At 46.6% G+C, this 21816-nt stretch overlaps 1 protein-coding gene across 2 annotated transcripts in view; it reads right to left on the reverse strand.

Annotated features, from left to right (window-relative positions):
- Positions 1-21816, reverse strand: part of LOC122657954 — a 48370-nt gene that overhangs the window by 2970 nt on the left and 23584 nt on the right. For both annotated transcript variants that reach the window (XM_043852774.1, XM_043852767.1), the window contains exon 3: positions 1946-2115. In XM_043852774.1, the coding sequence (XP_043708709.1) occupies positions 1946-2115 (170 nt within the window). The remainder of the gene's footprint in view (positions 1-1945; positions 2116-21816) is intronic.

A 21816-nucleotide genomic window follows, 5' to 3' on the forward strand; every position in this document is an offset into this window, starting at 1 on the left:
AATATTCAATAACTCGCTTAAAGCCTTAAAGGCAATACACTAAGTGTCAAAGTTAGTAAGTCACAAGACTCGCAACTCACAAGTCACAACTCACAAGTTCATAGATCAATGAAATCACAACTTAAGTTACAAATTACAAGTGCTAAACTGCTAATAGTAGTTGCTGTGGCTCCCCTGGATCAATCCCACTCATGCCTCGCTGGAGTCGACGTCCATTGCTCTCTGTTTGAAGGACATATGTGGACCACGGTATAGAATCGGAGAAGAAACGAGTGTAGTCATCCACAAGTGTCACGTAAATGGAATCATCAACATATCGTAGGTAACCTATCCTAGGATATAAACTAGGGTTACCAATCGATCCAGTCGTGAAGAAGATGATCCACCTGTGATATGATGTTGGCGCGCGCAAGAGGCGATGGCATTGGCTGCATGTATGGCTGGTGAGGTTGGTAGTTAGGTCCGCTAGGGTATGCAAAGATGTTATTTACAAAAAGATGATCCAGAGATGTCCCGGGACTGACGTAGTCATAGTCCCCTACCCCACTAAACTGCCCATATGATGATGATCCATATCTATATCCATCGTAAGGTTGTGATGCACCATAATCCGATGCCAATGGAGTGGTATGTGAGAAAATTAAAATAATTATTTAAGAGCAGAAAAATAAATCCGACACCGTGAAGCCGTAGATCGGCCATTGGTGTCTAACATATATTTAATTCATTACCATCTAAGTCATGTTACCCCTAATTATTTCCTATTTTAATTGTAGGAAAATGAATTTTTAAAACCAGAAAAAAAAAAAAAACATATGGAAAAAAATTTCGACACTTTGTGAGGCTATAGATCGGCCTCGGTGTCTAACATATATTAATATCATCACCATCCAACAAAATTTGTACATAGTCTTTTCAAAAAATAGTTTTAGAGGAATAGAATTTACCTTAAATAGTGGAAAAAAGCTTGGATGATGAGCTTAGATGACCCTCCGATGAGTTTACCGCGAAAATCCGACAACAATGTGCTTCAACAATGGCTAGAGTGTTGGATGAGAGCTTGGAAGAGTGGAAGAATAGGCAAAAGACTGAAATTCCTTAGCAAATGCAGCTCTCGTCGAAATATGGACCGAAATTTGCGAAATATTGTATTAAAGCCCCCTTCACGTGACACTTTAAGCCAAAATACCATATTTTGTCGATATCTCACGAGATATCGAGATATTGTCGATATCTCACGAGATATCGTCGATATCTCACGATATCTCACGAGATATCGACGAAATATGGTATTTTTTCATTTCGACCTGATTTCGCATCTCGGTAAGCTCGAGATATACGAAATTAAGCGATATTTCGGCGAAATATCGCGAGATTTTGAACCATGATCTCAAACACGTATAACTTAAGCCCATTACAATGAAAACCAAAAAATTGAAAGGCTCAACTTATAATATAACTACCCAAAGGTCAATTTCAGCCCATTAGACCAGCCCCTTGTGGGCCTCCATACAGGGTTAATGTCTAATGCAAGTGCATCACCTATATTAATAAAGTTTATGTTATTTATTAAGAAAAAGGAAGCATCATTTGCGTAAAATGATGTCAGAGGAAATTTTCAAGAATGCATCATACTATAATTATTTTCTTAATTAGATGTCTTTACTCCATAGACTTCCTCATTTTTTTCATTGAACATTGTCCCACTACATGTAACTTTCTAATGAAAGAGTATTTAAAAAAAAAAAAAAAGTTCTACAACTATCACTTACAAATAAATACTGTTTTATAACAGTATAAAAAATCTTCCCACCATGCTTATCAGTTAAAAGAGAGGCCACTGTAATGCATAACTAAAGATGGATAAGCAACTTCTCAAGAGAGCAATGCAATTACACAAATCATGATGAGCAGATCTCACATAAAGTTCACAAGTTGGGAATACCCTCTTTGTGGTTGTACTGATGACATAATAAGTACAGATTTTTTAATGTCTTTAATCATCTCATCAGTGAGAGGCAGACCGCATTCTTTCATCGACTTCAACATGGTAAGAGAGTCCTCCAAATCATCAGTGTGAAGGGTTGTTTCATGACACTTCTCCCCAACTTTATCCTACAAACATATAACCAAATAATCATCACATATCCACCTTTTGCAACCAGTGTACAGCTACTTTCTGTGATAGATAACCTTCACCTTCAGCACAGCAGTCAATTATAATCAGGCTCAAGGTTTAAAATGTTGGTAAAATTTTAAGTTATAGGCTTACAGCCATAGTTAATTTTTTTTTTGGTAAATAAATATATTACCGAACCCCAGGAGGGGGCAGGGAGCAAAGGAGGGGGGGGGAATACAAGGGGAAACAAAAGAAAGGGGGAAAGGAGAGAGAGGGGGGGGGGGGGAAGAGCAATCAACCCGACCTACGCAGAGGAGGGAGACTGCAAAAGAGACGAATCAAGACCCCAGGATACAACAATATGCCTGTTCCTTGGGGTATCCAAAAAATGCCTATGATAAATGCAATTGAGCTTGGAGGATATGTCAAAGGAGATGGCTTTCCAAATCAGATCAAAAGATCGAGAGTTGGAAGTCCATCTCCTGAGGTTCCTTTCCATCCAGATATGATTAATAGCGGCGCCAAACACAAGCTTCCCAATAGTGTCACAGATAGAGGTCCCAGAGAAAGTCATGCCCAGCCATAGCCATTCTCGCTCAAAGACAGGGATCCTCCTGCTACGAGGCCAGATCGAGGAAAGGGCTTTTTTCCAGATGGGGGAGGTGAAAGGGCAAGCAAAGAAGAGGTGGGGGATGTCTTCATGGCCACTCCAACAAAGGGTACAAGAAGGGGAGACAGGGATATTGCGGTGTATGAGGAAAGCTTGGGTGGGCAGGCAAGATCTAAGGGTTCTCTAGATAGTGAAGCTATGGTGAGAGATATGACCTTTGAACCAAATTAACTTGTGCCAGGGGACGATGGGGCTAGGGTCTCGAACAAAATTTCAGGCTGAGCTGGAGATGAAGAGGCCGTTGGGGGAAGGGAGCTTTAACCTTATCCGCATGAGGGGGGGAAGGAGGGATGACCAGATTTGGGAGAGGATGGCGGGATTGAGAGAAGGGGGAGGGGTCTAAGAGCCTAGAGAAATAAGGGAGGAGAGTGGGGAGGCTTTTGGGAGACCAGAGGAATAGATCGATCTAGGACCGAAGGTATTGAAGAGGACCCCTAAAGGGTGCCAAGGGTCAAGCCAGAGGGAGGTGGTGAAGCCATCAGCAATGGAGGTTGAGATACCACGGAGGGAGAGGACAGAGTAAGAGAATCTTACGCCATATCCAAGAGGAGTCAAATGGGATAGAGACTGACCAAATGGACTCCGCCTTGAGGAGGTGGGAGTAAACACAATTGACCCAGATGGAGTCCTGGCGAGAGGAGATTTTCCAAATAAGTTTGAAAATGCCCGCAATATTGGAGTCGCGAATGCGACGAATGCTAAGACCTCCCTCAGATTTGGGGAGACAGATGGACTTCCAACTGGTAGGGTGGAGGAATTTAGAGGTGTCAGTCCCTTTCCAGAGGAAAACGCAGAAGGTGCAGTCCATAGCCTTTATGGTGGCTTTTGGGATGCTGAAGATACCACTCCAATAGATGTAGGAAGCTTGAAGGACCGAACGAATGCACTCAAGTCTGCCAGCATAGGATTGGAGTTTGGCATTCCAAAGCTGAAGACACTTACGGATATTATCAAGCATGGGATTGCAGTGATGGCTAGACAGCCTGGCAGGAATTAAGGGGAAACCAAGATATTTAACAGGGAAAGAACCAATAGAGAAGCCAGTCAGACGCAGGAGGGTCTCTTTGTCAGAGTCAGGAATGCCAGAGAGAAAGATTTTGGATATGAAGATATTGATACGGAGACCTGAGAGAGATTCAAAGAGGCGGAGGGAGTCCATGATGGTGGAGATAGAGGAGGAGGAGGCCTTTGAGAAAATCATCAGGTCATTTACACAGGCCAGATGGGTGAGATTGATGTGCTTGCATTTTGGAATAGGGGAAATGAGATGAATGTCAGTTTTGGATTGGAGGCTCCTAGAGAGGACCTCCAAAGCCAGGGAGAAAAGAAAAGGGGAGAGAGGGCAGCCTTGGCGGATGCCAACTTTAGAATGAAAAAAGCCAGCGGGGGAGCCATTGACAAGAACAGAGAAGGTGGGGGAAGAGATACAGGCATAAGTCCAATGACCAAAAGCGGGGGGGAAGCCCATTTGGGAAAGCACATCATAAATGAAGTCCCAGCGGAGGGAGTCGAAAGCTTTATGAAGGTCTATTTTCATAAGGGCCGCAGGAGAGTGAGATTTGCGATCAAAACCCCACACAATCTCAGAGCAGAGAATAATGTTGTCCGTTATGCTTCTGCCAGAGATAAAGGCGGGTTGGTTGGCGCTGACCAGGGATGGAATGACCACCTAGATTCTATTGGCGAGGATCTTGGCAATGAACTTGTAGAGAAGATTGCAGAGGGATATGGATAAAGAGGTCGCTCCATCTTTTTTAGGGATGAGGCAGATGAAAGTCTGATTGACCTGAGCAAGTTGGTTGGGCTTGAAGAAGAAGCTGCGAAAGGCTTTGAAAAGGTCACCTTTGATTGAATCCCAACAGCTAAGAAAGAAACCCATGCTGAAACCGTCAGGGCCATGGGCTTTGTTGGATTTATGGGAGAGAATAGCCTTAGAGATTTCCCCATCAAAGGGGATGGCAAGGAGCTAATCAGCTAAGAGAGGAGGGATGAACTTATAAATAAGGCCAGAGGGAAGGGGGAGGGGGAGGGGGTGGGGGAGAGGGGGGATTGAAGAGAGAAGAGAAAAAGGAGATGGTTTCTGACTTAATATCAGGGATAGAGGAGAGAGGAGTCCCATCAAGAGCATGTAGTAAGGTGATGGAGTTGGAGTTCTGCCTAGTTCTTAAGGAACGATGGAAGTAAGCGGAATTGGAGTCTCTGAGATCCAACCACTTAATGCGGGATTTTTTGTGCAAGAAACTTTCCTCGAGGGAGGAGAGAGAGGAGAGTTCTTCGGAGAGCCTTTTCTCCTCAATGGCAAGATCAGGGTTGAGGGAGTCTGACTGAAGCCTGGATTGGACAAGGGAAAGGTCGGAACGACAGGAAGAAAGGCACGAAGGGATGTTGCCAAAAGTGGATAGATTCCAACTTTCAAGGGCGAACTTGGTGTAGCGAAGTTTCCTAGCTAAGGCTATGAGAGGGAAGGAGGGGGAGGAGACAGGGATGCGCCAAGCTTTCAGGATGGTGGGAAGGTAGAGGGGATGGGAGGTCCACATGTCAAAGAATTTGAAAGGTTTGGTACCAATAGAGGAATAGGGATGAATAATGAAGTGGCAGGGACAGTGGTTAGACAGACCTTGGAGAAGGAAAGAGGCATGGGAATGGGGAAAAGAGGAGAGCTAAGCTTCGTTGGTGAGGAATCTATCAAGTTTGCAACCAATGCGATCAGTTCCCACTCGGCGATTGTGCCAAGTGAGGGGGGAACCTGACCATCTGAGATCCTCAATACCAAGATCCTCAATGCAGTCGTTAAAGAAGTTGACAGAAGAAGGATCAATGGGTCTACCCCCAATTTTCTCCGACTGGGACCTCACAACATTGAAATCACCACCCACTCCCCAAGGGAGGGAATCCATCCCAGATTTGAGGAGAGAGAGAGAGAGAGAGATCAGTCCAAAGGGACACACGATTGGCAGCCTGGTTGCAAGCATAGATCATAAAAATAAAGGAGGCGGGGGAGTTAGGAATGGAGAAACGGAGATGGAGAAGTTGGGAAGAGGAGTAAGAGATGGTAATGTGAATTTTAGAGGGGTTCCAGAGGATCCAGATACGACCATTAGTTTGTAGTTGGACAGAAGAGACTAAACAGGGGCGATGGAAGCAGCAATACGGGCCGCATTCTCATGAAGAACACGAGTTTCAAGGAGCGCAGAAAGAGGAGTGGGTAGACTTAATGAAGGATCTAATATCCTGATGCTTAGCCAAGGAGTTAAGACCCCTGACATTCTAAATAAACCCAGCCGACATGGGAAACTAGAGGGAGAGGGGTATGGATTACCAAGGGGGGTACTCCTGTACCATCTACGGGAGTAGGGAATGGCCGAGCTGCTAACAAATGGCCAACGAGGGGGGAGGGTCAGAACCGCACCATGAAGAAATGGGTGGAACTCAGCAGATAAGGTAGGGCAACCAAGAGGGGAGGGGGAGGGGGGATGGGGACACAGGGGAATCAAAGGGGAGAACAGGGGGTAGGCAAGAGGGAAGGGAGAAGAGGGACAGAAGTGGATCGGGTCAGGGTGGGAGTGGTAATGACTATAGGAGGGTTGGGGTAGTGTTTTTGGTAAAGATGGACTGGGGGTTGAAAGAGGGGTAGGTTGTAAGTGAAGAAGGATTGGATTTGGGCAGGGGAATGGGCCAAGTTTGGACGTGGGTAAGGCTGAAGAGAGGGCCCGGCAAAGGGAGAGGGGTTAATAGACAGGGAATGAGGAGAAGAGGTTTGGTGGGCTAAGTGAGAAGGCCCCAAGGGTGGGTGAGTATGAAGGGGTTTGAAGCGTGAATGAGTCCACGTGGTAAGAGGGGGGTAAAATGGGAAGGGGAGAGGATAAAAGGGATTGGGGGGGGAGAAAAATCTGAAATAAGAAAAGGGGAAGCAAACCTTCTCACAGGAAGCGATGTCTTAGCACGGGAATGGCAAAAGCTAGCCAGACTAGCCTGGACGTCGACGGTGACTACGACTGGAGGAGCTAGTAAGCTGAGCAACCTGCAAATCGACACAACAGGGGATGGGGAAGGCGAATCAGGTCTTCCAAGCACAGAGCAAACGACGTCGGTCGTTTGTAAGGGCATTAGCTGAGCCTGTTCAGAGGCTTCAGGCAAATCTGTACTATCATTAAAAGGATCTTCCAACAGATGATTGCTTCGGCCAATAGGGTCTTCGAGGCTTAAAAGGTGTTGCTCAGATGTCAGTGGAGCTGACGGAGAGGAAGTCAGAGCAACAGGGGCTACGTTGTCCAAGGGAACAGAGTTCGAGGTCTCAATCGTGCACGGAGGAGGGCTAGCGGCGAAACGATCTCCACGGCGGCAACTGTGATGGTGGAGACGATTGTGATGGCAGCGAGCAGTGGATCTTCCTCGTCAAGGGGAAGTAGATGGACCAGAAAGAACTGATGAAGACCTGGTGCGGGATTCTTTTCTGGTAATAGACCTCGTTCCAGGAGCAACGAGAGAGGGGGGATCTTGAACCAGCGTAGGAGGAGCCATAGTCGTTGAAGGAGATACTGCAATCGAGGGCTGTGCGAGGCCAACCGAAGAAGCCAGAGAAGCTCCAATAGCAGCAAAGGACAGAGGAGCAGAGGCAGCACAAGCCTTAGAGTAGTGTCTGAAGGTTTTACAATGATTGCAGTAAGGGGGGATCCACTCAAACTTGACAGGTTGTACAAAGCTGAAACCATCATCCTCTGAAATGGTAATGGAAGAGGGAGGAGGATCCTCAGCAGAGACATCAACGCAGATACGAGCAAAGGAGAGACAATCCATCTTGAGAGTTCTAGCGTCAGTGTGCAATGGGTAACCGATGACCGAGCCTATGCGGCTAAGGCATTCTTGAGTCCAATAATGTAGAGGTAGGCCAAGGAGGGTGATCCACAAGGGAATAGTGCTGAGGTCGATCTTGTGGAGCAAGAGATGAGGGGACCATTGGCGGAGGAAGATTGGTTTGGGGCCAACCATCCAGGGAACACCATCAAGGGCTCGGGCTTTGGCCTCATCAGAGAAAAATCTGAAGATAAACACTCCGTTATCGAGAAGGAAAGCGTCCAGTGAACCAAAAGATTTCTATTGCTTGGAGAGTGAAGCTTTAACGATGATGAACAAGGGTCTAGGACCAAGGAAATGACCCACCAAACAAGACTGCCATTTAGAGATTTCAAGAGATAAGAGGGAGTTGGGGCAGTGCGCGAAGGGTAAACTATTCTCAGAGGGTGGTTTGACATAGTGGAGATTGGTGTCGGAGTGGGGCGAAGGAGATTGCTGTGGAAAGAGAGAGGACCATGGTTTAGGTCCAACGGAGGTGGGGAGGGTGGAGGGTGGAGGTGGAGGAGGGGGAAGGGTGGAGGTGTTGGCGATGTTGGCGGTGGAAGTGGAGGATGACGGATTGATAATGGTGGAGGAGCGGGAGAAGGGTGTGGTGAAGGTGGGAACAAGGGAGGTTACCGGAGGTAAGGAAGGAGGAGGAGGGGGGTGGGGGGGGAGTATCCATCTTTGGTTCAGCAATAGTTAACTTGTCTTAGTGAAAAGAAATGATCCTAATCCCAGCTTGGCTTTGCGCTTCGGGGCGAGACCTCTTTGGAGTGAAATTCCCGACTTTGAAATGCTTTTTTAGGGGCTGCTGGACTTGGGCCCTGCCTTAGCTCTACTTTGACTCAGATGTTTATGGATTGGGACCTGTTTCCCTTTGAAGCTCTTGCTTCTGTTTCTATGCCTACCATTTATGGAAAAATTGACTATCTATGCCAGCAGCCCAGCTCCGACTAATACCAACACATCTCCTTCGAGCTATTCTCTAGTCACGTCTGGGAATGCCCTTCTTTTTCGATAATTCGTGAGTTCGAAGTAGAATCCGAAATAATAGCTAATTGTTTGCACAGAAGACGAGGGTGGGCCTCAACACAACAGTAGGGTTGCTCCATGGCAATCTGGTGGTTGCAGGTTCGAATTGGGAAAAAGCATCTCCGCGAAGCGGGGGTAAGGCTGCGTACATATCTGCCCCTCCCCAGACCTTGTAGCGGTGGAAACCTCATGCATTGGGTACGCCCTTTTTTTTTGTACAGAAGATCAGAAGAAGAAATGAAATAAGCCATAGAGAGAGGTCTCTGCACTTTGTTATGCATGCTATAAATTCGGTAATGCTGATGGCATTTACTTTTGACTTGTAAGCCCCAAAAAATAGAACAATGGTAAGAGTACCCTTTACAAAAAAGTGTTTTTCTTTTTCAGACCCTGAAGCTCCAGGACCACAGGCATCCCAAGAAATTTTACGTGAAAGTAATGAAGCAACAATTACAAGGGAAGACAACCGCCATACCCCCCTAAAATACAACACTCCACTCCAAGGAAAACCCACCCATGATATAGATCGAAATATGAAGAAAATCGACCAAATACTGTTCACGTGAACAGTGCCACAGTCCATATTTGCCTTGTGTGAGGATGCTTTTTAGAATATCTTGTGGGCCCATCAAGTGAAGAAAGATCCTATCTTTTTTTTGGATGAATAAAAATTTAATTACAAAGAAAAAGAGGGAATATACAAGCCCAAGGGCAGCAAGCTGAAACTAGGGGCTAGTTAGGGTGCAAAATGGATGTAGTGAGGCCCCAGGAGACAACAATGAGCTTGTTCCTTGGGGAATCCTTCACATCACAGAGGGGGAGGGATCTAGCTTTAGATGAAACATAAAAAAAGATGGCCTTCCAAATCATGTCGAAAGAGCGGGAGTTGGATGTCCATCTTCTAAGTTGCGCTCCATCCAAATGTGAGAGATAGTGGCACAAAAGGCAATCTTGCCAACCGAGTCGCAGATCGACTTCCCTCCGAATGTCATGTCAATCCAAATCCATTCCCTACTGAGAGGAAGAGGAGTGCGACGACCGGGCCAACAATGGCGGAGAACACAGGTCCAAATGGAGGCAGCAAAGGGGCCAGAAAAGAAAAGGTGATCGACATCTTCAGTCCCATTCCAACAGAGACAGCAGTTGGGAGGGACCTGAATATGTCGATAAATAAGGAAGGCTTGTGTAGGAAGGCAGCTAGCAAGGGCGTGCCAAGCAGGTGAAGCTATGACGAGGTATGTGACCACGGAACCAAACAACTCTATACCAAGGACAAGGGGTCCCTCTGTGTCTAACCAAATCCCAAGCGGAGTGAGAGCTGAATCTGCCCGATTGGGAGGGGAGCCATAAGATGGTGTCACCTCTACCTCGATGCCCTGGGGGGATGGGGGGAAGGGATCTCCAAAGGTCAGCGAGAGGGGGAGGGGAGGTGGGAGGGGACCAAGAGCCTCTGGAGATGATAGCAGCAACATGGGCAAATCTGTCCAATCCGGAGGAGTAGATATCTCTGGGGCTCACAATAGAAGAGAGTACACCAGAAGGGTGCCACTTGTCCAGCCAAAGAAAGGTGGACGTACCATCATCTATTGAGCACGAAATGGCGTCCCTGGCTAAATGTCTCATCTGCAGAATTTTGCGCCAAACCTAGGAGGAGTCAGCCCTCGGACTAACGGTCCAGATGGAATCTCTACGGAGGGGCCCAGCATACAACCAAGAAGTCCAGATGGAGGTTTTGTTGGTGAGGATCTTCCAAATAAGTTTGATGGACCCAACAATGTTGACATCTTTTATTCTCCTTAGCCCCAGGCCTCCTTCAGATTTGGGAACACAGAGGGAGGCCCAGCTCAAAGGATGAAGGAATCTAGCAGAGTCCACACCTTTCCAAAGGAAGGCACACATAATAGATTCAGTTGCCTTGATGGTAGCCTTTGGGAGGCCAAAAACTCCACTCCAATAAATGTAGCAAGACTGGAGCACCGATCTGATAAGCTCGAGGCGACCTACATAAGATAAAAGCTTGGCTTTCCAAAGCTGCAACCTCTTGCGAAGAAGATCCAGGATGGGGGAGCAATGGTGGGCTGAAAGCCTGGCAGGGATGAGGGGGAGGCCTAGGTAGCGGATAGGGAGGGTGCCAATGGTAAAACCGGTGAGGGAGGAGAGGGAGGCTTTGGTGGTGTCCGAGACTCCGGCCAGGAAAATCTGGGACTTTAAAAGGTTAATGCGAAGACCTGAGAGGCCCTGAAAAAGGTTGAGGGAGGACATGATGGAAGCAATGGAGAGAGGGTCAGCCTTAGAGAAGATCATGAGATCATTAGCGAAGGCAAGGTGGGTCAGGTTGGTAGGCTTACACTTAGGGATAGGGGAGATGAGGTGGAGGTCAGTTTTGGACTGGATACTTCGAGAGAGAACCTCAAGGGACAGGCAAAAGAGAAAAGGAGAGGGGCAACCTTGGCGAATACCAACTGAGGAGGGGAAAAAACCAGCAGGACTACCATTCAGGAGAACAGAGAAGCGAGGAGTGGAGATGCAGGAGTGGATCCAGTTGACAAAAATGGGGGGGAAGGACATCCTGAGAAGGACTTGGGAGATGAAATCCCAACGGATGGAGTCAAAAGCCTTGTGGATGTCGATCTTTAAGAGAGCGGCAGGAGAGTGGGACTTGCGGTCAAAGCCTCGGACAATTTCCTGGTAGAGGATGATGTTGTCCGAGATGCTTCTCCCAGCAATGAAGGCAGATTGGTTCGGGCTAACAAGGGAATCAATGACAAGGCTTAGCCGGTTGGCAAGGATTTTAGCAATGAAGTTGTAGAGGAGATCACAAAGGGAGATGGGTCTGAAGTCAGACATGGAAGAAGCTCCAGAGGATTTAGGGATGAGACAAAGGAAGGTATGGTTGATATTTTAGATCTGCTGAGGGTTGAAGAAGAAGCTCTTAATGGCACTGATAAGCTCAACACCGATGATGTCCCAGCAAGTGGTGAAAAATCCCATGCTGAATCCATCGGGGCCAGGAGCTTTACTAGCTTTGTGGAAGCGAACAGCGGAGGTGATCTCAGAGTTGGAGGGGATGGAGCTGAGGGAGTTGAGGAGGTGGGGGGGGGGATGAATTTGTTGATAAGGTCTGCAGGGAGGGGGGAATGGGAGGAGGGGGTGCAAAAGATATCAGTGAAGTAGCTCACAGCTTCGGCTTTGATGGCATCCACAGAGGAGAGGACAGTGCCATTAGAGGAAGTAAGAGAGAGGATGGAGTTGGAGTTGGAGCGGGCTTTGAGAGAGCGGTGGAAGAAGGCGGTGTTAGAGTCGCCGAGGTCAAGCCATTTGATTCTGGATTTCTGTTTAAGGAAGCTTTCCTCAAGGGAGATAGAAGAGGAAAGGTCAGAAGCAGCAAGGATCTCCTCTTCTGCAAGGGAGGAGTTGAGGGGGTCAGCCTGAAGGCGGAGCTGGATGGGGGAGAGGGTGTCTCGACAAGACGAGACATGAGAAGAAATGTTGCCGAAAGTGGAGGAATTCCAGACTTTGAGAGCCACCTTGACATTCTTGAGCTTTTTGGAGAAGGCAAGAAGAGGGGAGGAGAAGGAATGCACAGGGATGTTCCAAGCCATTTGGACAATGTCCAAAAAACCCTTTGGGAGCACCACATGTCAAAGTACTTGAAAGGTTTGGGGCCAAAAGAGAAAGATCCTATCTTAATGCTGCCAAAGTTTAGTTTTTAGGTAGGTTCTAATTTTAGTTAGTTTCAATTTTTGTTCCTTGTTGTTTAGAAGGCTGGATCCTATAAAGCCTTAGTGATTTCTATTTTTCATTAGTTTCCATTTTTCGTACTTTCTATTTTATTTTAGGAATTTTCAATTTTCTTACTTTCTATTTTGTAAGCTTGCCTAAGCTATAAAATTGGCACCCATGGTAAGAAAGAACCACCAATTGATTAATGAAATTTACAAACAATGCTTGCCTCCAATTCCGAGAAAGAATTTGCCTTTCAACAGCTGAGATAGCTGTGGGTGAGAGACCCAAGGCTGAGATAGCCTACCCCCCCCCCCCCACTCCTATCCCTATCCCCCTTTCTATCTATCCTTCTATTTACTTTTTTCTTTTTGTTGTTCTTCCAATCGACCCCTACTGTTGCTGCCATCTTGGGACTGCAATAAACTGCTGCTGGAGAACTCTTTGAAGATTTGAATCAATCCACAATCATCACCAAGTACTGCTGCTGCTGTTTACACAATCAAGTAAAGGACTGCTGCACCTGCGATCTCAGTTCTGCACAGAATCTGCTGCAAACTTCAGACTTCAATAACTTCACAACCAGCAATTAGAATTGAATGATATTTGGAGCAGAAACCACGCATGCCTAGGCCTTCACTCAATCCTACTTTGGAGCCATTCCTGCTGCTGGTTTGGTCCTTGTTCACTAAGTTACTAATTCTGATTTAGGTTCTATTTTGGTGTCCTGCTGCAACTATTATCGATCCTACTGTAGAATGTTCGTAGTTGAACACCTTCTACATTAACCCAATTCAATCATTTGAAACTGACGCAGATAGGTCACTTAGAGGGCTTATTTTAGTGGAAAAGTTGTTAGAATTTATGTAATAAGGGTATTTTAGGAACTAGTCTTTTGACTAGTTGCCTTAGAATCTATTTTCTCCTTTTTCTATATCTTTTTTACCTTTTACCTCCCCAGGGAGGTGGACGTAATATTTCTCTTGTTATCAATGAAGTGATATAGCTGAGTGGAGAATACTCTCCAACACAACACATTACAACCGAACCTTCTTCTCTTCTATTCTCTTGTCTTCTTCTTCTCCTTCCCTCTTCCTCCTTCAACTTCCTCTCCTTCTCTTACTTACATTCATAACCTAAAATCCAACTTAGTATCAGAGCTCTCAGGTTTGAGAGTTGTATTCATCTTCTTGCTTCTATTTTTTTCCTCTCTTTGGAATCCCTTGTACCCTAGGATTCCAAAGAGGAGGCTTCTATGTGAAACACTTGCTGAAGAAGTATGAAATAGGCTCTATACAACCTATTTAGATGTTTGAAGTTGATCCTTGAGCTTTGTTGAAGCTCTCTTGAAGATTTGAAGCTCACCAACCTGCTCCTAGGGTTACCGCCAGCTCCCTATTGCAGGCTCTGTTTCTCTCTCTCTCTCTCTCTCAGCGTGTGTTTGGACTTGGGTCTGGACCACTAGAATCGCCCAAGCGTGCTTGTTATGCCCCATATGTTCCTTTTGGTTGATTGAAGAAGCCTTTTGAACATTGCTCATTTTCGTGCGGTCTGCCAAGGTAAAACTGATACTGTGTTACAACCGCACCCAAAACCTTAATGTAATATTGTACTGTTGTGCCACGTAGGCGAAGCAGCAGCATACGCCGGGGAATTATTTGCAATGGCCGTCTAGCCAACTCATTAGATCATCGACCGCAACACCGGACTTCCGGTTGAAGAAAGGTTCCTTAACTGAGATTGGGGGAGGTTCGTGGACGGTGATTTCCTTGATTTCCCTCCTAGCACATGTCCCAAGAGCGAAGAGGATCACAAGGAGAACCCAGTGGCCACGTGCATCAACAAGTGGTGCCTCTGTGCCGTGTGCATCGAAAAGAGACGGCTGTTCGGGATTCGGGAACTGAGCTTAGATGAAAGGTGAGCAAATACCTTGAACATAGCCCCCCAACACTCACAGGGTTGGACCCTCCTCGAAGCTCTTGATGTGTGGGTCAAAGCCCACAACAATTCTTGGCTCATCCAGCCTTGACAGCAGGAACGGAACCACTGCTGGTGATTCCGTTCGAGCTGTCAAGGGTATTATGGTAATTTGGTACGTGGGACCCACAGCCTCGCACTCCGGACTTAGGATCCTTATCCCCAAGTGTAGTAGGCCCCACCCTTGGCCTTCTCCTACCTATTAGGCCACATAGGTGGGCCCACAAGGCTCAACTTAGGTAAATGAGTGTCTTGACTTAGGGGTAAACCAACAAGGCCTTAGGGCCACTTGGCTTAGTAATAAGAGCCAGCCTTTATGGCTCATTCATTCCACACCAACCAAAAACGTGGGAGCTAGGGCTGGAGCATTGAAGGAAGCTTGAGAAGAGGAAGAAGGGGCAAGATCAAAGATTGATTGGTGGTGGCTGCCCTAATCCCTATAATGATTGAGGTAAGCCCTCATTCCACCCTCCTCTCTCTCCCTTTCAATCTATTTTGGTATGGGTTTCACACTTTCACCTATGGTTCCACTTGGAACCCAAGGTTATGAACTAATGTTCTATGGTACTCTACAATTGGGTTCCACACCCATCTAAGCCTAAAGGAACCCTATTCATCAAGCTAATGTTGACCAAAGGTTTGCCAAACCCTAAAACCCTAAATGGGGTCAAATGGAAGCCATGTATAGTGAACCCTAGGATCAGGGATGGCTGGGTTCATGGTGACCCTATGAGGGCTTAGGACACCCCCTCTTAGCCTTTGGACCAATGGATCCCAAGGAAAAAGGCTGGGAGAAGAAAGCTCCTGGAATGACTGTTTTCCCGTGCGCAGAACCAGGCATCGGGCCTCCGCCCGTAGTTCCGTCCCATTTAAAATGAACATCGATTAGGTGGAACAACGGACGGAACCACCCTGGTTGCTTCCGTCCGATGTTCCAAACCCCTCGGGGATGTCTCAGGACACTGGTGGAACAACGGACGAAACCATGACTGAGATTCCGCCCGATGTTCCGTCGCATGTATTTTGACCCAGGGCCTAGATGGAACCAGTGGCACTACCTCTGTCCCTGCTTCCGTCCCTGCTGTCTTCTGTATTAAGTTACAATAATTCTTGGGGCTCCTCATGGGACCCACCTACACCTTCTAACACATTACTTCATGCATCCCTAGGCAATCAAAGTAGCGCAGGAGAGCATGCACCGGTGCAACCCTTAACAACCACACCAAGCGATACAACAACGACAAGTGAGTGGGTTTGGGTCTTATTGGGTTTGCCTATATGCATCTATTCATATATATAAACATAATGCTAATCTCGTCATCATAACCACGCTTGCATTATTGCATATATTGTTATTGGATACTTGTGATATGGATTATGATGTGGACTGTGTTTGGTTTCGGTGCCAGGAAGTGCCGGTACCGGGATCCCGGATTATCTGAACTGATGACATGCACGATATTTTGCCTGTATGCGTCGTGTTGTGCTGGTACCCGGGTGTTAGATGAATGGGACGTTGATACACCCGGATTACCTCTCGACACGATGAACTCATGTAGTATAACTATGGTTAGGATCAGTCCCCTATGCTATGACCCTTACCAACAGGGGTTTAGGTGTTGGATAACCAGAGCGTCGGATTCTGTGGAGAGGTAGAGAGGCTAGTCATTGTAGCAATGGTTATCGGGGTCTGCCTCTGGGTGGTGATGACTGCGGCCGACACGGGTTCCCGTGTGGTAATTGAGGTTGCATCTGTAGCATCGAAAGGAAGGGACCATATTGTATTCCCGAATTATCATTGTAGCACTTACCTACCGACTTAGCATTGTGTGTTAGGTGGAAAATGAATTAATAACATCATTCATCATGGACTATTTGTGCCTTGTGTGTATGTGCATTCCCATCCCCTCACTGACTCAGTGGAGCTAACCCCCGTGTACACAACCTTTTTAGATGCTGATACAGGTACTAACTGTCTTGCGGGTCTCGAGGTAGAGCCCTCAGGGTATGATGCTATTGGATCCGAGGATCCGGAGTATGAGGTCAAGGAGCACGGAGACGGATGTCCGTGTGATGATTGCTCTTATGGAGCACAGTGACTGCTTGGGACTTGGTCCCCTCTTTTGATTCTTTTGGGGCTTGTAAGCCTTTGTACAAACATTTTCATGTTATACTATTATTTTGTATAGTTATGTCATTGTCAGTCTAAACACTGTGTTATTATACTGTATCACATAGAGGTTGAATATGATGTAACTATTAATCTTAACGCTTCCACATTGATGCTTACTCTTGGAAATGTAATTATTTTACCTTCTGCTGCACTCTGATATGGATGTGACATTTATGTTAGTTTAAGACTGTGGATTGGGACACTGTATCTATGATCCTGGTAGTGTTGGGCTGACGTGTGTCATCCCAGTCACCCCTTTTATTACTATTATATTCTTTATTGGAATGAGGGCGTGACATACTGTCTCTTTCATTTTTTATGCATTTGAAATGAAATGTGTGATTTCCTTGGTTGAGAAATGGTTACGGACAGCTTTGTTTGGAGTTTTTGAGTTTGTTTAAGTTGGTGTTGCTCCTTGGAGAGTGTTAAGGTGGAGTATATCAAAGTTTGTATTTATTTTTTCCTTGGCTGGGACTATTTCTTGTGTTGGATTTCATATTTGGGTTGAGTGTGTACTCCCCACTTGGTTTGGATACCTTGGTTTATGGTCAAGTTGTTTTCTACAATATGGTTGATTCAGATGTCTCCGGGCTTGGTTCGGCTGATTCACAACCTACTCTGGCAGCCCCTCAGTTTGTTTTTGAGAACCCACATCCACAGATCTCCATTATGAAGCTCGATAAAACCAACTATTTGGACTGGTCTCATTCCGTGAAGCTTTCCCTTATGAGCAAAGGGAAACTCGGGTATATTATAGGTGCTATTACAGCCCCAGAGCCTGGCTCTCCTGCCTATAAGAAATGGGAGACCGAAAATTCCACAATCATGACTTGGCTGATTTTCTCCATGAAGCCGGAGATTGGGAGAAAGTTTATGCGAAAGGAAATTGCCAAGGCAATTTGGGATAGTGTCTCCCAGACCTTTGACAGGTTGGGTGACTCTGTCAAGGTCTACCAGCTTCTCCAAATAATTATTACAATGAGGCTGGGTGATAGGACCATTTCTGAATATTATAATACCTTTGTTGGTCTTTGGAAGGAGTATGACCACTACAGGGACCTTCAATTGACCAACCTAGAGGATGAAGCGAAGGTGTATCGCACTCTTGAGAAGGAGCGTGTCCTCATTTTACTTGGTGGCCTGAACCCTGATTATGAACCAATCAGGATCCAAATTTTAGGCCGGTCCCACTTCCCACTCTTGATGAGGTCTGTAGCTACTTACAAAGTGAGGAGACTAGGCGTGTTCCCATGGAACCAGCATCATCTCTTGAGAGGTCTGCTCTCACTTCTAGTTCTCACAGAGATGCCCGAGGAGGTGGTAGAGGCCAAGGGCCTAACCGTGGGGAAGACAAAGACAGAATTCGATGTGATTATTGTGGCCGATCTGGACATACTAAGGATAGGTGCTGGACTCTTCATGGCCATCCTCCTGGTACACGAGGTGGTGCTATTGGTACCTGTGGTAGTCGTAAAGGGGGAGCTCGAGCACACTCTGTGATGACTGAGGCAGATGCTAGGGAGTACCTACCTAGCACACAGGATGATTCAACCTTGGCGGATGCAGTGTTTCGTAGGGTCATGTTAAATCTAAGAATGGCCAGGTCTCCACATCAGCTTCTACCGCAGCCCAGTCTTGGGTTATTGGTTCTGGTGCTAATGACCACATGACTGGTACGTCTCATTATTATGATTCCTACACCATTTGTTCTGGTAAGGATAAGGTTAGGGTAGCTAATGGCTCCCTTTCCTCCATTTCTGGTAAGGGCAGCATTCATGTTACATCATCCATTTCTCTTGCTTCTGTCCTTTACGCCCCTAACCTTACTGCTAATCTTTTATTTGCGAGTCATTTGCCTAAATCCCTGAACTGTTGTCACTTTTTTTTCCTTCTCATTGTCTATTTCAGGATTTGGTGACGAAGAGGATTATTGACAGTGGACATGAGGAAAAAGGCCTTTACCTTTTTGAACATTTTTTGCCAAAAGCTCGGTCCTATGTGTTGGACTTAATGATAGTAGTTCTGTGGATTATGTTATATTATGGCACTGTCATCTTCGACATCCATCTTTTGTTGTTATGAGGAAACAATTACCTCATTTATTTTCTTCTTTTGCTTCTTCTCATGTTTTTCAATGTGAACCATGTATGTTTGTCAAACATTGTCGGTCATCATATCCATATCATGGCAATAGATCTACTGATCCTTTCATATTGTGCATACAGATGTTCGTGGACCCTCTCCTACTGCCTCTTTATTTGGCTATCGTTACTTCTTTTTTTGTCGATAAATAAATATATTACCAAAACGGGGAGAAGAGGGGGGGAATATACAAGGGGAAAGCTGAAGGGGGGTTGGAGAAAAGGCCCAAACCAAACTAAGAATGGGAATGAGGCCGTAAAAGAGCACTATCTAATCCCCAGGAAACAACAACATGCATGTTTTCTGAGGGAATCACAAAAGGGCTTTTTGGGGAGAACAAACAACTTAGAGGAAACATCGAAAGAGATGGCTTTCCAAATCTGATCAAAGGATCGGGAATTAGAGGTCCATCTACTAAAGTTCCTCTCCATCCAGATGTGGTATAGGGTTGTGCCAAACACCAGCTTATCGACAGTGTCGCAGGTAGAACATCCATGGAAGGTCATATCCATCCAGAGCCATTCTCTAGCAAAGGGGAGAGGTCTCCTACAGCGAGGCCAAATAGAAGAAAGGGCTTTCTGCCAGATAGTAGAGGAGAAAGGGCAAGCGAAGAAGGGGTGGTCAGTGTCTTCAGTACCATTCCGACAGAAGATGCAAGAAGGGGAGACAGGGATTCTACGGTGAAGGAGGAAGGCTTGGGTGGGGAGGCAAAGGCTGCGGGTTCTCCAGGCTAAGAAGCTGTGGCGAGGGGTGTGACCTTTGAACCAGACTAGCTTGTGCCAAAGAACAGGAGGGGCTTGGGTTCTAATAAAGTTCTAAGCAGATCTAAAGCTAAAGAGACTGTTGGGGGAGGGGAGCCAAATAACCATGTCCGAGCGAGAGAGGGGATGAGGGGGAAGGGGGGGGAAGGGCCAGATCAGGGATAGAGGGGGGAGGGGGGGACCAGGAACCATGAGAGATAATGGATGAGAGGGGAGCGGTCTTGGGGATGCCGGAGGAGTAGATTGATCTAGCCCCAAAGAAGTTGTAGAGGATCCCATTAGGGTGCCAGGGGTCCAGCCAAAGAGAGATGGAGGATCCATCAGCAATATGGGAGGAGGTGGCTCTAAGAGCCAAAGGGCGGAGGAGGAGGATCTTGCGCCAAATCCAGGAACAATCAAAAGGGGTGGGGACGGTCCAAATTGAGTCTCTTGAGGAGATGGGAATAGACCCAATGAACCCAAATGGAATCATGTTTGGAGGAAATCTTCCAAATAAGCTTAAGAATTCCAGCCGTATTGGAGTCGCGGATACGGCGGATGCCAAGGCCTCCTTCAGATTTGGGGAGGCAGATGGACTTCCAGCTAATTAGATGGAGGAATTTGGATGTTTCTTTCTCTATCCATAAGAAAGCACAAAAAAGGTTCTCCATGAATTTGATGGTGGATTTAGGGAGGCCAAAGATACCACACCAATAAATGTAGGAAGATTGGAGGACCGATCTAATGCATTCAAGCCTACCCGCATAGGAGAGAAGTCTGGCCTTCCAAAGTTGGAGGCGCTTGCGGATATTGTCAAGCATGGGGGTGCAGTAGTGACTGGAGAGCCTAGCAGGGATGAGGAGGAGGCCTAGGTATTTCACTGGGAGGGAGCCCAAGGAAAAACCCGTTAGGCGCAGAAGGAGGTCTTTATCGGAATTCGAGATTCGAGATTCCAGAGAGAAAGAGCTTGGATTTGAGGAGGTTGATTCGGAGGCTAGATAGACTCTCGAAGAGACGAAGGGAAGACATGATGACAGAAATAGAAGAGGGGGAGGCCTTGGAAAAAAATCATTAAGTCATCCGCAGAGGCCAAATAGGTTAGGTTGAGATGTTTGCACTTGGGAATGGAGGAGATGAGGTGGAGATCAGTTTTGGCTTGGATGCTCCTCGAGAGGACTTCCAAGGCCAAAGAGAAGAGAAAGGGAGAGAGGGGGCAGCCTTGACGGATCCCCACAAGAGAGTGAAAGAAACCCGCAGGAGAGCCATTGACAATGACAAAGAAGGAGGGGGAGGAGATGTAGGCATAGATCCACCTAATGAAAGCTGGAGGGAAGCCCATTTGGGCAAGCACATCGCAGATGAAGTCCCATCTGAGGGAGTCAAAAGCTTTGTGGAGGTCAATCTTCATGAGGGCCGCCGGCGCATGGGATTTTCGATCAAATCCGCGTACAATTTCGGAGCAGAGAATGATATTGTCTGCAATGCTCCTACCAGAGATGAAAGCAGATTAGTTAGGGCTAACTAAGGATGGGATGACAAGTTGGATTCTGATAGCCAAGATCTTTGCAATGAACTTGTAGAGAAGGTTGTAAAGAGAGAGAGGCCGAAAATCAGACAGAGATGAGGTTCCATCTTTTTTAGGTATGAGGCAAAGGAAAGTCTGATTGACCTGGGCGAGATGGCTGGGGTTAAAGAAGAAGCAGCGGACGGCTTTGAAAAAGGTCCTCTGTGAAATGATCCCAGCAGGAGAGGAAAAACCCCATGCTGAATCCATCAGGGCCAGGGGCCTTATTGGATTTATGGGAGAGGATGGCCTTGGAGATCTCATCGTCCGAAGGGATGGAAAAGAGAGAGTTAACTAAGCAGGAGGGAACAAATTTGTTAATCAAACCAGGGGGGAGGGGGGAGGGGGTTAAACAAAGAGGTGAAAAAGGAGACAGCCTCAGACTTGATGTCAAGGACAGAGGAAAGTTGCGATCCATCGCGAGCAGTGAGAGAAGTGATGGAATTGGAGCTCAATCTAGCTTTTAAAAATCGGTGAAAGAAAGCCACGTTTGAGTCTCCAAGCTCCAGCCATTTGACGTGGGATTTTTGGTGGAGAAAACTTTCCTCAGAAGAGGCCAGAGAAGAGAGCTCTTTTGAGAGCTTTTTCTCCTCAGCAGTGAGCAAGGGATTGAGCGGATCCGATTAAAGGCGGGATTGTACACTAGCCAGGTCAGATCAGCAAGAGGAGACCCGGGAGGGGATATTGCCAAACGTTGAATAGTTCCAGGATTTGAGGGCAGATTTGGTAAGACAGAGCTTTTTGGCGAAAGCAATGAGAGGGAGGGAGGGACAGGAACCGGGAGAGTTCCAAGCATTGATGATGGTTGAGAGGTAGAGGGGATGAGTCCACAAGTCGAAA

This window comes from Telopea speciosissima, chromosome 1 (assembly GCF_018873765.1).
Source record: "Telopea speciosissima isolate NSW1024214 ecotype Mountain lineage chromosome 1, Tspe_v1, whole genome shotgun sequence".
Lineage (NCBI taxonomy): Eukaryota > Viridiplantae > Streptophyta > Magnoliopsida > Proteales > Proteaceae > Telopea > Telopea speciosissima.